Source organism: Phragmites australis, chromosome 17 (genome assembly GCF_958298935.1).
Source record: "Phragmites australis chromosome 17, lpPhrAust1.1, whole genome shotgun sequence".
NCBI lineage: Eukaryota > Viridiplantae > Streptophyta > Magnoliopsida > Poales > Poaceae > Phragmites > Phragmites australis.
Genome location: NC_084937.1, coordinates 9737407 through 9756785, shown reverse-complemented (window position 1 = coordinate 9756785; position 19379 = coordinate 9737407). Strand labels below are relative to the sequence as shown.

Sequence of the window (19379 nt, the reverse complement as noted above, 5' to 3'; positions counted from 1 at the left end):
AAGCCAGTTATCAAGGGACTTCCTTGGTAATGTAGTTGCGGCGCCCTCGGGGGATTTCTCTGGAGGCATGACAAGCCCTAGTAAGCATCTCTTGCCTAAACCCAAGGTCACCTGAAAAGGTTTCCCGGAGGGTAGGCTTTGCCCTGGTCGGAAGTGGAGACCACACACCGCGGGCGTAGCATGCCTAGGGCACCTGGGGGCAAGACTGTCCAGGTTTCCTGGAAGGTATTGTGTAACCTCGATAGTGTGTGGACACCGCATATCAGGGGACTACCCTGATGTGAGGATGCGGTGCTTTGAGGAATGCTGTCGCAAGGAATCCTCTCTGCACGACATGCTTATATACCGTGGGCGCTGCTTATGCCTAGGTCACCTGCAAGGCAGATTATGCCCAGGGTGTCCTAGAAGGCATTGCACAGCTTTGGTCATATAAATGCCATGCGTCAGGGCACATCCTTGGTGCACCCCGGGTGTTTCCTTAGGAGCACGCCAAGCCTACACACCGCGGGCATAGCATGCCTAGGTCACCTAGAAGGCAAGACTGCCTAGGTTTCCTGGAAGGTATTGCGTAGCTCCAATAGTGTGTAGGGGCTTTGGCATTAATACATGCCAAGGAACCTTACCAAAAACCTCCGGTAAAACGAAGAGCTTTACAAAACCTCCGATGAGAATGGAGAGCTTTACCAAACCTCTGGTGAGAACGGAGAGAGAGCTTTACAAAACCTCCGGTGAGAATGGAGAGCTTTACCAAACCTCTGGTGAGAACGGAGAGCTTTATCAAACCTCCGGTGAGAACGGAGAACTTTACCGAAACTTCTGGTAAAAACGGAGAGCTTTACCAAACCTCCGGTAAGAACGGAGAACTTTACCAAACCTCTAGTAAAAACGGAGAGCCTTTTGCAAACCTTCGCACAACGAAGAGTTTTTACAAACCTCAGACAAAAACAGAGAACCTTACAAAACCTCCGCAAAAAATGGAGAGCCTTTTACAAACCTCCGCACAACGGAGAGTTTTTACAAACCTTCGACAAAAACGGAGAACCTTACAAAACCTCCGCCAAAAACGGAGAGCCTTTTACAAACCTCCGCACAACGGAGAGTTTTTACAAACCTCAAACAGAAACGGAGAACCTTATAAAACCTCTGCTAAAAACGGAGAGCCTTTTTCAAACCTCCGCACAACAGAGAGTTTTACAAACCTCCAGCAAAAATGGGGAGCCTTTCCAAATCTTTGCACAATGGAGAATTTTTACAAACCTCCAGCAGAAACGGAGAGCCTTTTCCAAACCTCTACACAATGGAGAGTTCTACAAACCTCCGGCAAAAACGGGGAGCCTTTCGAACCTCCGCACAACGGAGAATTTTTACAAACCTCCAGCAAAAATAGAGAGCCTTTTCCAAACCTCCGCACAATGGAGAGTTTTACGAACCTCCGGCAGAAATGGGGAGCCTTTCCAAAACCTTCGCACTATGGAGAGTTTTTTACAAACCTCTGGCAAAAACAGAGAGCCTTTTCCAAACCTCCGCATGATGGAGAGCTTTCACAAAAAGCTCCACACCACGGAGAGACTTCCGAAAAACCCCCGCAATAGAGATGTTTCTTTGAAAAACTCCACTGGGCCAAAAGATTCTGAAAGAACCTAACGGGAAAGATACCCCGACATCTTGAAGGAAAAATGCCTCAGTGCCAAAGGGGTACAAAACCCACTAGCCTCTAAAAAGGCATAGCAGACCAATCAAAAGCGTATGAAATCCCCCTCCCTACAGGGAAAGGTATGACCCGCGTGACTCCAAAACACGCATGGTAAAAGGTAAAATCATTACCCTACCATCTCCTTTTAAGACACGTTTCATACGTCAATTTTGTTATACTAACATTTAATAAAATCCCAATGTGCGTGGCACGAGAAACATAATGGAACCCTCAACTATCCATCGCAGGGATAGCAAGGCCTGGCAGTGGCTAAGGGCCAAGGGGGTCACAGACCCTCTCTTCCGCCCGACCTTCGGCTTCGCCTCCGACGCGCCGTTGCCAGGCTCTGAACGAAATACCTCCAAAGCCAGGCAGTGGCTAAGGGCCGAGGGGGTCGTGAACCCTCTCTTCCACCCAGCCTTCGGCTTCGCCTCCGAGACGTCGTCGCCAAGCTCCAGACGGAATACCTTCAGAGCTGGGCAGTGGCTAACGGCCGAGGGGGTTGCGGACACTCTTCCGCTTGGCCTTCGGCTTCACCTCTGATGCACCGTCGCCAGGCTCCAGACAAATACCTCCAGAGCTGGGCAGCGGCTAAGGGCCGAGGGGGTCGCGGACACTCTCTTCCGCCCGGCCTTCGGCTTTGCCTCTGACACGCCATCGCCAGGCGCCGGATGGAATACCTCCGGAGCCAACCAGTGGCTAAGGGCCGAGGGGATCTCGAACACTCTCTTCCGCCTGGCCTTCGGCTTCACCTCCGATGTGCCATCGTCAGGCTTTGGACGGAATATCTCTGGAGCCGGGCAGCGGCTAAGAGCCAAGGGGGTCGCGGACCACCTCTCTTGCCTAAGCCTTCGACTGCGCCTCTGACACATCGTCACCTTCAACTCGGGTAGTTGCTAAAGAACCTGAAGGGTCAAGGACCACCTCCGGAGCTCATCTCCAAAGGTTCCAGAGGGACTTCGCTGAGTCAGAAATTTGGAACAAATTAGGAAGGAGTATGCAGTAACTAGAGATGACGAGATCGCCATTACTCCACCCGGTTCTCCTCAGTTAGCCTAAATATCCACCGGTCGTCAGAAAAACTAGCCATCGCCTTTGAAAGGGACGAAGAAGTATGGTTGGGAGGCACGAAAGCACACACGCATGCGGCCACCCCTTTGAAAGGTCCTCTCGCATTGCGATATGGAGGAAGATACGATCGTTCTTGAAGACCTACGTTATATTATTAAACAACCAGTACATCCAGGGGATACAAACCAAAACAACCATACAGAAATTGCCACGAAGAAGATAGATCCCTGCGGAGCAAAATGAGAGAGAAAGAGTACAAGGTGACTAAGTTCAGCCATGACTTGGATATATCATGGAGTCACCAAGTACGCCATCTTGGTGACCGCCTTCACCTCCTACGGGTCCCGACAGGGGCCACGCATGAGATGGCGTATGCGCCTCATCTGCGGCCTGTCGTTGCAGAAGCCGATATAGTAGCTAGCTCCTGAGCTGCTAGAGGACACTGAGGAGCCCGAGGAAGTCACCGGTGAGGCCTTCTCCCTCACCTTCCCGGCTTCTTCCTGCTTCGCCGCTAGCCCCATTGATGGGGCTCACTCTCCCTTAACAAGAGATCCCAGTCGATCTCCTCATCGTCATAAGAGATATCTGTGGTCTCGATAGGCACGCCCTTCCCAGCCAAAGGTCAGGCCGGAGTAGCGGATAACTGCCTCCCCTGCAGGGGAGGAAGCTGTTTCTCCTCCGATGCCTCTACCGACGACCGAAACAGCCCGACTCCCGAAGGAGCCATCGAGATCATCGATGTCTCCGAGGAGGATGAGGAGGAAGATGATGCCATACTCAAGTCAAGGATAACTGCTTGCTCATGGGCTACGGAGGCTCCAACCGGGTAACCCCGACTTTATACCCGAGCCAACAGCCACGTAGGTCCGAAAGATGAAGCTGGACGAACGTTGTCGTGTCCTCCCATTAAGACTCCTAGGGGAGGGGGATGTGGCCCTATCCGGTTTCCCTCCAAAATGTGGCAGCACTCAAACGACGAAATGCCTTGTTTTCTCGAGTGGACATCCCGTTACATTAATGACCCAAACCTCTTTCGGCGCATGACAGGATCGCGAGCACAAGACCCTAGTGACCCCTCGCATTATCCAGACAAAACGCAGTAGTGGCACGTCTTGTCCCGCCAGGTGAACGTACGGGATTCTCCAAACCTACACGAAACCTCTACTCTGGCAACTTCGAAGGACAGAGAATCACCATCAAGCATCCTCGATACAACACGAGGCTAGGGTTGATTTGTCCTCTACATCCTCTCCCCCCTCCCAAACGTCGGGGCCGAGAATGAGGGGGTACTGTTGGGAGAAAATAAGCCAACCTAGGGATAATGGTTGAAGATTACTATGCAGGTCCCCCAGAGCCTTGATCTCTGGATCCTTAGCTAAAAGCTCGACCTTCGAAGTCATCAGGTCCCTTCATGGTACCTCTTCGTACCTGCAAAGCCTTCCCTTGGCTTAACCGGCTCAGCCTCCCGAAGCCTCGGTCTTCTGGAGCCTCAGCCTCATGAAGCCCCGGTCTTCTGGAGTCCTGCTTCCTGAAGTGTTCACCTCCCGGATCCATGCCTCCTGAGGCCCCGCCTCGGGATGATCGGGCCACCTTCCTGAAGGCAGCAGGGTGAGTCAGCAGTCCCTGGGAAGATCTACAGAAAGGGGAGTGCTAGTCATGCCTTGCCTGCCAAGAAGTGACCGGCATTAAAGGCCTCGACTGATGGGCGCCACTCTGACACCTTGGCGTAATGAAGGCTATTCTAACACCCCTGACAGTGTGGCACCGGGCCACAATTGGCGACTGGCTCGCCGCACTCCAGGGGCAGGCACCACGATAGTTACCATGGTGGATATTTATCTCCCCGATAGGATAGAAAGTAGTTATCCAGGATAAGGCCCAATAATTCGGTCGGGTCCCAGATATTCGTACATTATGATAACTAGTACGCCAAGCTACGCATGATCCTATAAATAGGGGGCCATGGTCGTCTGGGGAAAGGGGGGCGAAGAGAAGAAGAGAAAAGAGAAGGACAAGGCAAACAAAATATGGTGGCAATGGACACAGAACACGCATCACAGCAAACCTGTGATTCTCCCCCAGATCGGTCCATTTTTCCTACCATCAATATACTCGTGGTGTTCCATCCTCTCAAACTTCGTCTCCAAGCTTGAGTCTCCTCATTAGAAGAAACACTAGCAAATGCCCTAGTGAGGTTCTTTTTGGTACACCTCCTAAATATGACCACCTTCAAGTTTTTGGTTGTACATGCTATGTCTTGAATGACCCTTGTGAGAAGACCAAGTTGACTACCTAGTCAATTGAGTGTGTTTTTCTAGGGTATAGTCCTGAGCATAAGGGTTATGTTGTTATGTCCTTCCTCTCATTGCATGCATATTTCTCATTGTTCCTTTTGATTATCCTCTGTTAAATCCCACCTCTTTAGCCAGTCTTGATGCTCCTGTTTATGATGATTCTATTGTTATTGATGAGTCATTTGCTAGTCATTGATATAATCTACGTTATCATACTACTATTGAGGCTCCTAAAAGGTGGGGTTATCAACGTACGAGTCTTGTTGTTGTCGAGGAGCCATCCACTTATCAGGAGGCATCTGGCATTCCTAAATGGTAGTCTGCTATGTTTGAGGAGTTTACTCCACTTGATTGTACAAGCACATGGGATCTTGTTCCCCTACCGTCTCATGTAATCCCAATCATATGTAAGTGGGTGTTCAAAATTAAAACCAAGTTAGATGGTTTAGTTGAGAGATACAAAGCTCGTCTTTTTGCCATAAGGTTTTAGCAGACTCAAGGGAGAGATTATGATGAGACATTTTCTCCTGTTGCTCACATGACTACAATTTGTACTCTAATTGCAGTGGTAGCTACTCATTCCTAGACCATGTAACACCCTGGTTTTTAGTTTTCTAATTCCCTAAAATTTTGCCAGAATTTAATTAGGGTTTGAAATAAGTAGAATAGGTTAAAACCTATTTTCTAAAATAAATTGAATTTTTCCCTAGGTTATATTTTTTGTTGCATTCATGCTGAGAATAGATGCATTAGGGTTCTTATTTTGTGGAAAAAGAATTTTTCAAATCTCAAGGAGCATCGTTTGAATTTCGAAAAGGTTTGAAAAAGGCTTTCATAAAAGAAATCTTTTTATCCTCCCTGGGCCAAATTCCCTTCCTCTTTCCTTTCTCTATTTTCCTTCCGGTCCTGTCCTCTCCTTAGGTCGAGCCTGTCTTCCCCTTGGCCCATTTTCCCTCCTCCTCTTTCCCTCCCCCACCACCTCCCCGCTTGCGTGGGCTGAAGCCAGCCCAGCCTGCCGCTCCTGCTCGCCCTCTCTGCCTATGCCATCGATGCGTGGGTCCCGTTGGTCGGATTCGTCTCCAACCCGAACTCTTCCACCGAGCCCGAGTCGGAAGCACGCTGCCGCCTCTCCCAAGCCGTATCCCAATGAACTCCCACCGAATCCGAGCTACTCTCCATGTCTACCTCTTCCCCTACCTATATAAGCATGCACCCCCTCCTTTTCATCTGTTTCTGCAACCCTAGCCTCCACCCCTCTCCATTGCCAAACCCACCAAGCTTGCGCCGCCGTCGCTCCGGTGCCACTCCGCCCTCGATGACCAGCTCTCCGGCTTTGCAAGCTCAAGAGCAAGGCCGACGACCCTTCCTTGTTGCCCATCAACAACTGGAGCTCCTTCCCGACGCACTCCTGAGTGCCGTTGTAACACCCTAAATTTCAATTATTGCAATAGTTTAAAATTTTGCTAGAAATTAAATAGGTGGTTGCAATTTTGTTCAATAAGGAAATTAATTTCTAAATTTAAATTGGCATAGGTTATATGTTTTAACCATTCATGTCGTTGGTGCAATATGGTTTTTATGCGTGGAAAAGTTTGCAAAAATTCGCTAGAAGTCGCTCGTTTAAACCCCTTTTTGAAATTGTTTGAAATCTAAAATAGAAAAGGCATTTGAAAATGAAAAATGGCTTTTAGGTCGTATTCCTTCTCTCCCGGCCCATTTCCTCTCCTCCCCCGAGTGGGTCGCGCCCCTCTTTGCCGCGCTAGCACGCGAGGCCGAGCCGACCTGCCGTTTGGCCGAGCCGACCTGTTGTTTGGCCGAGCTACCAGCCGAGCCGCCCATCCCAACCAGCTCCTCTTCCCTAACCTCCCGCTGCCCGACTCAACCAGTCCTCAAAATCGCCCGCACCCGATCAAATCTCACCTCCCCGCACCATAAATCGCTAATCAAACCCCACCACCATGATCGCCGCCCCCTATTCCCTCCTCCCCGGTCGTTTCCCCTTTTATTCTCCTCTCTTTAATTTGGAAACTGATGCTTTTAAAGGAAATCATGGCACTGGCCGAATCCTCTCAAATCTGGCCGCCCCTCTCCCTCCCTCGGTTATTTAAGCCTCTCATCATCTCCCTTGCGAGGTTCCGCCCCCAAACCATCCATTTCCCCTGTGATTTGCGCACAGATTTGAGCTTGGCACCATCGCCACCATTGTCGCGGGTTAGAAGCTCGCCGCCGCCTAATTTCTTCATGGACAGACCTCTTTTGACCTTGGTTATCCCTTCATCGGTGTCGCAGGACCGCAAGCATCACTTGCTGATGCCTCTTGGACATCCTTCCATAGCTGGATGCCGTCCCCGCTGAGACCGAGCATCACCGCCCACCGTTCTTCGTCACCGACCACCTTCGGAGCTCCTCCATCGCTGTGAGACCCGTTGTGAGAACCCCTTTCCCCTCCTCTCTCTTTTGCGCCAAGCGCCATCGAGAACCGTGGCCGGATGCGCGGTTTCACGCATCTCCAGCGAGCTCCAGCCGCCCGCCACCGTCGGACGCCGCCTCCCCGTCCTGCACCGCCAGCCGCCATCCCATTTTAAACCCTAGGTGCCCAATTCAAATCTGACGGCTCGGATTAGACCGAGCTTACCCCTTTGAGCCTCGGTCCACCATGAACCGTGGACCAGCCATAAGGCCGTGGTCCACGAGGCCCATAAACCTATTCCATAGATTTTCCAGTAGCAAAATAATTCAACAAATGTTTATGACATCATAAATCCACTTTTTTAGTATAAAATCAATTCGGTATTTCTCTGAAAATCAAGTAAAATTTGCAGTTTAGGCCTGGAACTTCAAAAGCTCAATACTTTTTGCTCGTAGCTCCGATTTGGGTGATTTTCACTCCCAAATGTTTGTAGCGACGTGTAGAATCTTTTTCTAGGACTTTTATCTATATTTAGCACTATTTGGTGTACTGTACTTAGAGGTTTCCTTTGTGTGATTTTCTGATCTGTCGTTTTAGGAGCTGAGCAGTTTGGAAATCGCCAAGACCAAGCTTTCGAAGATTTTGAGCAACCCTCTGTCAAAAGCAAGTGTCCTTGAGCATTTTTGCCCTATTTTAGGATTCATGTGTAGATCATTATCCTTCTATTACATGCTTGACTAAATGGAATCCCACATTAGGATTTACTAGTTTTGAATGATAATTCCTTGTTGCCGTTGTTTCATCATGAGATATAATGGGTATTTTGTGCTAGTGCAATCATGGTTGGGAAGATGTCAACATTGATTAATGATTACGGAACAAGAATTGGCAAAGGTAATTTTGTAGCAACATGATATAGGGATCCTAATAGGACGGCTGGTTGTGGTGGTGTTGAATAGCATGTTTATGTTTGTTTCTGCGTGGGGTCCTAAGGACCGGTTCTTGAAGCATTTAACCTGGCTAAACCGCATAACCATGAGGCCTATATGGGTACGGCCTGGCCAACTAATTAGCCACCCCTCTGGCTCTGTGGGCATCGTTGGACGGTTAAGTGGCACAAGAGTGGGCTTCTGCAGTGATTGAATTATCTGTGAGCGGTGAAACCTCAGTGGGTGCCTGCAAGTTAGTGGGAGCTTTGTAAAGGCCTTGTAGTGAGACCCCGACTCCAAACCCTAGAAGTATGGAGCAACACGGGAATCACGACTCGTGAGGAAAGCTGTGCAAACTCTACAAAGTATCAAACTGATTGATCAACCGTGCTTACGGTCAAGAGCAGGCTTTGACTTCTTTAGGACTAGTTGGGATCTGGCTTTGGTATGGTTGGTCGGGTAGCTGGGTAATGGAATTACCTGATGATTCTTGGTAGTCGGATGGATTTTGATGAGTCAATCCTTTTGATAGAATTGTGTCTTCACTTAGTAAATAGGATGCCCAATGTTGGAGTCATAGGTTAAGTTGTATAGTGCAGTTAACCATGTCTAACCTTTCCTTGACTTAAGCCCCATAGCATGTTTTTCCTCCACTTGCGGAATACATCTTTGTACTCACACTTGTTGTCCCCTTCCTTGCATTCTTCCGTTGTTTAGAAGCCATAAATGAAGCTGCAACCTTCAACGAGGATGACTTCGACCCGGAGCTGCTGTTCTAGGCTGGTGTGCCCCCGATTGACGCCTATGGAAGATGGAAACCCCGCTGGCGCTGAAGACCTCTTTTTAGTTCCGCTGTGTTTTCTTTTAGACCCTCGGGTCCTTTGTAATAAGTTAAATAGCATTGTAATAATGGCAATGTGATGATACAATGATGATTTATGGAAACTTGATCCTGGCATACATGTGTTGTGCTCGGTTTTGTTTCTTTAAAACTGGATGTTACAGCTGTCAGCGTCTACCCCTTCGCCGACCAACTTCCCGAGCCGCGCCGTCGAAGGTATGCCATCAAACGGAACCCACGTGTCCCCTCCTTCCTTCTCCGCCGCTCGGCGTCGTCCCTTGTGCCCGGCGACGAAGTCTCCCACCGGTCTCCGGTGAGAGCGCCGCCGCACTCGAGCTCCTGCCACCGTCTTCTCTCTGCCGCCAGTTGGATAATCTTCTCCCCTACCTCTCAGCCATCAAATCCGAGTTGAACAGCCCAGATTAGAACCCGAATACCCCTTCGCCCGAGCCAATCGTGCGTTGACATGTGGCCTCATAATCCAAGTCAGCATGTTTTGCCTCGTCATCATGCCATGTCAGCCAGCCACCTCAGCACTTAAGCCCATGTGTTAAGCCCAGTCACTGCCACATCATTCAAGCCTTTACCCAGTCATTTTTCTTTTTTACTTTAATTCGGGAATAATGGCAAATTTGCATTAAAGCCCCTCGACTTTTCTGAATTTACCAAAAACCCTTGTATTTTTACAGTTTAGATCCTAAACTTTTCCTTGATTACAATTAGGTCCCTCTATTTTTACAAAAAGGCCCCTAAACTTTCTGTTTAATTCAAAATAGGTCCTTTTTTCAGATTTAATCCAAAACTTGTTTTTAACGTAACTTTCTCGTTTCAGCTCCGATTTAGGTGATTTTCACGCTTACGTGTTCGTAGCGACGTGTACTATCTTTTAGTACCCTTTTCATATATGTTAGCTATTGTTTGGTGTACTGTTCTTAGATAGTTGGTGTGTATTTTTCCGTTGTGTTTTGAGAGCAGACGAGGAGCAGTTCGAGAATCTCTAGGACCAAGTAGTTGAAGAGTCTTAGCAGTATTTCAAACATGCATACTATTAATTTTGAATTCCATTTACTTTTAGTATCATGTTACATATTATCCTTGTCGCCTTAGCTGTTAATAGTGGATTATGGGTAGTTTATGCTTAGCTTTGCACAAGGGTATGGATGGGTTGTTAGTTAAACATGACTAATCAACTATACAACAATGGGATGGGAATTCTGGTAATTGTTGTAGCAACAGGGAACTTAGGGATGTCGAGCAGAAGGTTGGTTGATGATGGTGCATGAGGCACAAGTGTGTGAAACACTTTGGTGGGTGGTAGTGGCTGCTCGGTATCCTAAGGACTGGTTCGTGGAGTGACAACCCAAGAAGTAATGTCCAACTACAAGGCTTATATAGGTATGGCCTGGCTTAGTAATTAGCGGATTTTCAGCATAGAATGAGCCACTGGTGGTGTAGTGGAAGGGAAGAGTGATTCTTTCCGAAGCTACTAGGCGCATGAGGGGGCTTTTGGGTAGTGTGACTCCACTTTGATGGTGGTGAAACCTCAGCGGGCTTATTCTTGCTGGGAGGATGCTTTATAACAGGCTTGTAGTGATCTCAGGGTGACACACCATTGGCGTGTGTTATGTGCTTGGTCGGCACGACAACAAGGAAAATCATGATTCTTGGGGAAAGCTGGACAACCTCTGCAGAGTGTAAAATCTAATATATCAGCCATGCTCACGGTCATGAGAGACTTGGATCCTCACATGATTAGTTGATTTGGTTGTTTTGGTTGGTTACCTGTGAAGGGTAAATGTTAGTGGATGGTTCTTGGTTACCTGTGATGAGTATCAAGTTGGTTGATTTGGGAATTTGATGTGAATTTTAGGTAGTTGGGAAAAAAGTCAAGATATTCCTAGAGTTGGAAGTCTAGTGATGAATCACATAGTTAAATAGGATGTTTTTATAACTCTGTACGATAGCACAGTTGGTATTTATGAAAATTTACCTGTTATAGCCTATTCCTTTAATCAAGCTTGCATGTCATATATTTCCCACACTTACAAAGTACAATATGTACTCACACTTGCTATTTTCATCCAAATATGCATCAAACCACTGCTCAGACAATGGAGACATTGAAGGAGAGCCAGATTTCTACATCGATGAAGACGGAGATTGCTAGGCTGGTGGATCCCTTGTCAATTGCCTGTGGAAGATGGAACTTCGCTGTGTTTAGTTTGTGTGCTTTAGTTAAAGACTTTGAGGTCTATCTATTTTGTTTAAGTTAAACATTGTAATAATGGCACTGTGTGATACACTGATGAAGTCGCTGCATATATGAAACTTGATCCTAGCATACATATGGTTTGCATCTGGTTGTTGTCCCTTTATAAAACCGGGTGTGACAGATCACCTCTTGGATGGATGTTAAGAATTCTTTTCCTCATAGTGATTTGTATGAGGAAGTTTATATGCAGCCACCCCTAGGTGTTGATGTTCCTTTAGGACATGTTTGTCATCGTCGACATGCTTTGTATGGTCACAAATAGGCTCCTCGTGCTTGGTTTGAGTGTTTTGTTTCTGTAATACAAGTTGCTGATTTTTCTCCTAGTGATCATGATCCTACTTTCTTTGTTCATCTGTCTCCATGAGGACATACTTTTCTCCTACATGTTGATGATATGTTAATTACTGGAGATGATAAGAAGCATGTTGCTCATGTGAAGAAACAATTGAGTGAGCAGTTTCAGATGTCTGGTTTGGACCCTCTTAGTTACTTTCTAGGGATTGAGGTGGTGTCTTCAGCAAAGGGCTACTATCTTTCTCAATGAAAATACATTCAAGATCTTATTGCTCACTCTGGCATTACTGGTACTTGGGTATTTGCTACACCTATGGAGCTTCATTTGCATCTTCGCTCTACTGATGGCACCCCATGAGGATCCCTCTCGATAGATCATGCAGTTTATATTTTGAGCCAGTTTGTGAGTGCTCCTACTTCATTGCATTTTGATCATTTGCTTCATGTACTACGTTACTTGAGGGGAACATCATCTCAGTGTTTGTTCTAGTCCGCTTAGCTTTATGCTTACTCGGACTCCACTTGGGTAGTGATTCGGTGGATCGCCGTTCTATCATTGGTTATTGTATTCTCCTTGTTACTTCTCTTATATGGAAGTCCAAGAAGCAGACCGCTATGCCACATTCTAGTACAAAGGCATAACTTTGAGCACTTATCACTACACTACAGAGATTATATGGCTTCGATGTTTGTTGGCTGATTTTAGAGTATCTTGTGAAGCACTCATACCTTTTCTTTGTGAAAACACTAGAACCATACAGATTGTTACTGATCCTATGAAACATGAACTTACAAAACATATTGGTGTTGATGTTTCTTTACTCGGTCTCATTGCCACCAGAAAACAATTCCTCTCTAGTATGTGCTATCAAAATTGCAAGTTACAAACTTCTTCATCAAAGCACAAACTCAAGAGCATCATCGGTTTTATTTACTCAAACTCAATGTTTCATATCCACCTTTTAATTTGAGGGGGTTGTCAAGGATATACCTAGGAGGCCAATGTATCTATGCTCATATTGACACATATATTGTATATATATTGATATCAAGACTAATACATATAATTATCTTCCCACAAATCATCACAAGGTACTACTGGAGCACAAGGCTGAAAGCCTAACGCTAATATCACCACTATTCTCTTTGAAACCATTACTGTTTGTTGAATGCATTTGAGTTTCATAAAAAGAACAGGGAATGCAATTGAACACGTCCTATCAGGCAAATCTATAAAAGCAGGAAGCCTGAGATTGAAACAACAATACAAGAAGTGGAATTTGGTTCAAGTTGACAAAGATGGTACAGAACAAAAACAAAACCATGCCGCCTTTATGTAATTATTATATAGAGCCCATCTTTGTCAACTTGAACCAAATTCAAGGATATATCTAAGAGACCCTTCCTCGTACCAATTGAGGCCCCGATACTAGCCGCTATCAGGATGCGCTAATGCAACATGATCAACAATAACATGATGATAAGGAACAACACAATGTAAACGCAAATAACTTATGTGCAGCACTGTTATCATACAAAAATTGTTTGGCAGATTGAAATTACATGGAAGGTCTTGATCACTTTGTTAAAAATCTAGTCTCCATGTATCCCTCAGTCTACATGTATTCGCCAAGATATCCCCCCTTGCCTTCAGTGCTCCTGCAAATTTCTGCTAATCTAAGCTCTATTCACACGAATGGGTTGTCCTTCCAATTGCTGAAACAACATTCAATTGTAGAATAATAAGACATGAGTCGCATGTTCCTGTCTAGAGATTAAGATCAAAATCCATGCCAATTCTATAATGCATCAGAATTTTTCAATAGTGAATCTAATAGTTGATTTGTCTTAATTCATGTGTTGAAATACCGATGAAAAAAGATGGACCACAGGATATTGCTGATTAATGTTCTTTCAGCATAAAATGTTCAAACAATATGGCATTAGTTGATGTAGTTAAGACCATGCTATTGTAACTCATTTGTACACATAATACTCAGGATTAATCCCATCTATGTTTCACTGAAATAATAAGATATAGATTGCAAATGCATTTTTGTTTTGTTTGGCAAATGGCAAGTATTCCATGAGGTAGCAAACAGAAGGCGGATTGTATAAAATATGCAAGAGAAGCTTACAGCGTTATTAAATGTAGCAACTGCAGCTTCAACTTCTTCCTCCGAAGAGAAGGTGACAAAGCCATATCCCTTGGACTTTGAAGTCCCGGGAATGCGAGAAACCGTGGCGCTGAGGATATGCCCCTTCTCAGAGAAGAAGTTCTTAAGAACTTCTGTCGTTACAGTCTTCGCAAGATTACCAACATAAACCTTGTACTGACTGTCTACAAATACAGGCTCTGGTTCTGGTGCCGATCGATCGATGTTCGGCAAGAAGCTCTCTGTCACGTTCACTTTAATCGTTCTACCTCCAACCTCCTGGTACAGAACAAACATGTGTCACGCCATGCCTGCATTGCAGTCATGAGCATGCCCCAAAACTTGAATTCGCAATGACAGGCTGTGAACATTGGACACTTACAGTGCCATTGAGACTCTCAACTGCAGCGTTAGCCTCCTCCGCCGTGCTCATAGTGACAAACCCAAACCGCCGGCTGCGATTGGTGTACTTGTCATACATAACCTGCGCGAAACGATTGGACATCCAATAAGTTCGCTGAGCTAAATTATTTGAACAGACAGAAAGCAACTCATCACACCATAGCGTTGTGGGTTGATGTAATTCTACAGCACAGTACAAGAAACTAAATTCCGCATCGATTACCCTTCCAAGAACCGGTAATGCTTGAGCAAGCGCTAAATTAGACTGAATTTCTTCGAAAAAAGGAGTGGAGAAAACAAGAACCGTTAAAGACTGAGAAATGAGAAAGTTACAATCTTCGGGGCGTGGGGTATTAGGTATTGAAAACGGAAGGTACCACGTTACCTCGGCCCGCTCGACGGTGCCGTGCTCTGCGAACATATCGCGGAGCTCGTCGTTGGTGACAGTCCGGGGGATGTTCCCCACGTAGAGCTTCCGCGCCGCCACCTCCTCCGGCGCCTCTAGCACCGCCGAGGAGGCGGCCACCCGAAGCGCCACCGCCCAGCGACTCGCCCGCGGCGCTGCGACGGCACGGAAGGAGAGGGAGGCTGGAGTGGACGCGGAGGCGAGGCTCTGGCAGCGCCTGTGGAGAGCCGGAGGGGTTATGAGAGAGGAAATGGTTGTCGCCATTGGAGAGAGCGGACAGGAGAGCAGAGGAGCGACAGCGGAGGGAGAAGGAGAAGGAGAAGGAGAAGAGCGTTATCCGGATTCAGGAGTGGTTTTGGTGTTTTGAGATAAACCTTCGGCTATGGTGTTTTTCTCTCTCCCTCCCTCTCTGCTTTCAATTTCTTTAAGGTAAATAAAAGTATGCGTTCAAACCCAAAGGTAAATGAAAACATTTTCATGAATTATTCTCCTCGCTAGTCTGAAGAACTAGAAATACATCTTAATATTTGCTGCTAAAAAAAGAATGTCCGTACTTGTAGCATGTAGATTTTTAAACATAAATCTACTTGATCCAAGTCAATTTATGATGCCCCATTCGTGATTTGGTCCTTATTTTCTAATTGAAAAGATAGAAGTCTTTGAGAGTTTCTCACGTCATTGTCCAAATCTGCAGGTTGAACTTTCCCTAAAGATTCTCAAGGCAGGAAAGCATGTGATTCAAGGTAAATGACAAAATAAAGAGCATCTTAACGACATGATTTGAGGTAGAGGACTAGTAGCTGCAATAAAAAGGAGCCCACTAATTAGTATGCAGCCAAATGACAAAAATCTGTTCTTTCAAATATTCTAATTTATTTATCGCTGTTTGCATGATATATTTTCCGGCGCTGTGAAGAAAAACCTGCTTCTGGATGTACGTACATTATGCTTTCTTTATGTCTTTCATATGTATCGTAGTGGATATGACGAATACATATATCTGATAAGCATTGTCAATTTGTCATACACATTTCAGTGACAACAGAAGTAGAATCTGCACTGTCAATGTACAACTCATTTCCAAAACAGTTCCCACATAAACCAATTCGGGCTCTCGCAGAAAACTACAGATTTGAACCGGAGGTACACAATCACAATCTTAGTCTTTTTTTCCGTTGGTGTTTTACTAATTTATGTTGGTAATCTAATCTGTTGGTGAGACGGAATTTTGTGGTAATGAAACAAGTAGTCTACAATTTGTTTTTTCTGTATCACATCTTCATTTCTTTACATTGTCACTTACCTGAAACAATTCCAAGCTGCAGCATAAATATGTGAACTAGACAATGGTTAAGAATGAGTTAAGTTTCATTTACCATAATAACTCTTATGACAATGTACAGTTCATTGGTCATACTAATTATCCACTAATGTTACCAAATATAAGATATTCGGATGTCATACCAAAGGATTTTTTCCCTGCAAAACCATCGTCTTGTCAATTAATAATATTATGCCCTAAGGAAATGATGCAATATTTGAATAAGTTGCATGCTTTTCCTTTGTCAATACAGATTTAACTTTTTAGTCAATGAATTTGTACAGCTCTGTTTAATTTAACTTTCAATAACTATACTGCTGTAAATATCTTTCTGCTGCTGTTTGCAAATGAACTATCACCCCAGATCAGTATATAAATGTTCCACTGTAATGAACTCAAGATGCATGGCCATTGTCCTCACTACAATAACTTTACATTGCAGGGTGGTTTCATACTGGACATAGGTGTCCGCTTCATTGCACGACTACGAATGGTAATTTCACCACGTTATTTTTCAAAGTTTGAGAAAGTATGGATCATGTTTTGGCTTATGTTACCTGAAGCAGCATTGCCTAGTTAAAAACTGTAATCAAGTTTAGGATTTTGTACTCCACATCAGCATAGAAAATAGAGTGCTGAAAATGGGCAACTGCTTATGTCATCTTAAGTTGAAGTGGTCAGATTTGCCACATTTGTACAACCTCTCTGATAGTAATATCCTTGCGTCGAAGTAGCTTAGCAATGGTTCCACTTACTGAATTGATGTGCCCTTTCAGATAACAAATGCATTCATTAGTTTTTCCTGCCTGCTTTGTTAAGATGACGATTGTCTCTAACAGCTTGTAGGTTCTGAAATAGCAACTGTATCATTTATCTCCCGTCATGTGATACGACTTTACCACCACCAGATAACTTATGTTCCCTTTTGTAAGTTTCTGAAACAGAAAGTGATTTGGGAACCAAAAATTTTCAGTACTGATGTTTGATGGTTTGATGCAGCCAACTGGAAAATGGATGTGCTGGTGTCTGTATTTGCAGTCAATTCAAGGTCACCAAAGGTTGAGTTAAATCTTATTTCAAATGTTTACGGGAGTCGCATAAATGCTATTAGTTCTTATTCATATACTCCCTCAACTCATAAAAACATTAAAATATGCTTTCAAAATCATGTGTACAACTTTTACAAACAATAGCTTTCAAAATATTTTGTTTGGAAACATTAAAATCATATGTGTAGATTTGTCTTGAAAAATATTTTCATAATATCACAAATTTATTGTATTTTATAAACATATTCTATTAGAAAACAATGGTCAAATCTATGAGACTGTGTCTCATCTAAAATGTCATATATTTTTGGCCAGAGGGAGTATCATTGGTCGCATACTCTTAATTTGGTTATCAGTGTTTCTCAGCTTGCTAGTAATTATGCAGATATTATGGCAGGTTGATGGAACAAAAGGAACAATTCAAATAGAACGTGGATATTGACAGTAGGAAACATGGTTACCAGGCAAAAGACTAATTTTTTCTTCAAGTGTTAGTTGAGCTGATATCTTGTTTCTGTTTACTTATGAACCACATCATGCATCTGCAGGTCTTATTCACCAGTTAAAATGGGCAGTGCCAGACGACATTTTACCCGTTCTGTGGAGTGAATGAAAAACTGAATGCGTTTGTCCATGACATCTTGGAGGCTAGCAAAGTACTGTTATTAGTATTGATCAGTTTCAAATCATTTGGTTTTCTCATTACATCAATAACCATTGAAATATCTTGGAATTCCCCTTTTGGAAAAATCCCAAGATACGATCTAAGTTGCCATGTACTGTTATTCCATTTAGATACTATCAACATCGAGTTTGAACTGTCTGCCATTTGTTTCTAAAAAAACAAGTAAAGCTGATCATTAATCATGAGATTTGTTTTTTGGAAAACATATTCATAATATTGGTTCACTGTATGTGCTGACGAGCACTTATTAGCATATGAAAAGTAGCTCAACATTAACCTGTCGTAGGAAATCTGGTTAGCTTTTATGAACTGGAATTGGACTTATACACGATAACATTTAACTCTTTACTGCATATTTTCGCTTCATTCTGGTTTCTTTTCTTTTTCCTAAAAAATTATCATGCAGGATGGAGACCACAAGGCTGACCCCGCAGTTCTTATGTCGAAGGTGCCTGTGATGTTGCCGTTCTAGAAGCCATGCTTGAATCTAGTGCGAAGCAAGGAGCCCAGGTTCAAGTGAAGAGATTCTGACAGAACTGAAATAGCAAAAAAATTATGTTTCTTCAAGAGTGATTTGTCCATTAGAACAGCATAGATTTTTCGTATTGTTAAAAAGAACATTATTCCAACTTCCAAGTTCATGCCAGTGAGGGTATAGAATGCAAAAATGAAAGACCTAGAACCAACATTCTTTTACTCAGATCTATCATATTTGCCCAGATCTTTAACCTCATACGCATAATGAATTCTTTCCTAAAGCATCACATGTAGTGTTCCTTGTTCTTTACTTGTTTGGCAGCAGCTCTGCATAAAGCAGGTGACTTGTCTTTCACATGTGGAAATCAAACAAAAATATTGCGAATTTATGCCTGATCTGTAACTGGACAGGGGCCCAATCTGTCAGTGGCCCAATCTGGGGAGCTACAGATGAATGGACTTCCAATGGAAAAAACCAATTCCTCCTGCTGAACCCCTCCATTTCTAAAGAGGAATGCAGGCTCGTAGATCTGAAGCCCAGGTCTGCACAGAGAACACTGCGAAGGGAAAGACTGCACGAAGTAGGGGTGGACTGTTCTATTTTATAGTCGTAATTTTTTTCTTTTAGAAAATTTTTTTCTCCCCAACTTGAAAGTTTTCCCAAAAAAATTATCAAGACAGGTATTAGGATAAGTTTTCTAAATAAGTTTCAAGATAATTTGTTTAGAAAAGTTATTCGAAAAAGTTTTTAGATTTTTTTTTAAACATGGAAAGTAGGGCCTGTCAAAGGGTGACGTGAGCAAGACAACCCACGCGTGTGAAAAAGAATTTCTGAGGAGGGGTAGAGCAACCTCCTTGTGTGTGTATGGGTGTTGAGCCTGCACGTGACATACGTTTTGCACTAGAGCTTTTTCCAGGCTAGGCCATAGAAAATCCTGTTTCGCTTCAGGCTTAAAATGGATGCACAATGAAAAACAATTTAAAATATAATGGATATAAGCTCGATCAAATATTCCTTATGGTGTAGTTAAAGTTGGAAGAATAAGGTGTTGTGCTACCGTTTTGGACCTAGTTGTGTT

General features: G+C 44.3%; 1 protein-coding gene and 1 pseudogene across 1 annotated transcript; one reads left to right on the top strand and one right to left on the bottom strand.

The window, feature by feature from the left end:
* Window positions 1-13302: 13302 nt before the first annotated feature.
* LOC133897837 (small ribosomal subunit protein cS22-like) lies at window positions 13303-15133 on the bottom strand. Its single transcript, XM_062338666.1, has 4 exons — window positions 14748-15133; window positions 14343-14444; window positions 13943-14239; window positions 13303-13520 (listed from the first exon to the last, which is right to left on the bottom strand). Exons 1-4 carry the CDS (start codon window positions 15030-15032, stop codon window positions 13482-13484), a joined length of 723 nt encoding a protein of 240 aa, XP_062194650.1. The 5' UTR covers window positions 15033-15133; the 3' UTR covers window positions 13303-13481.
* A 76-nt stretch (window positions 15134-15209) lies between these two features.
* On the top strand, window positions 15210-18354 carry LOC133896848 (dehydrogenase FPY6-like; annotated as a pseudogene).
* Window positions 18355-19379: the final 1025 nt, after the last annotated feature.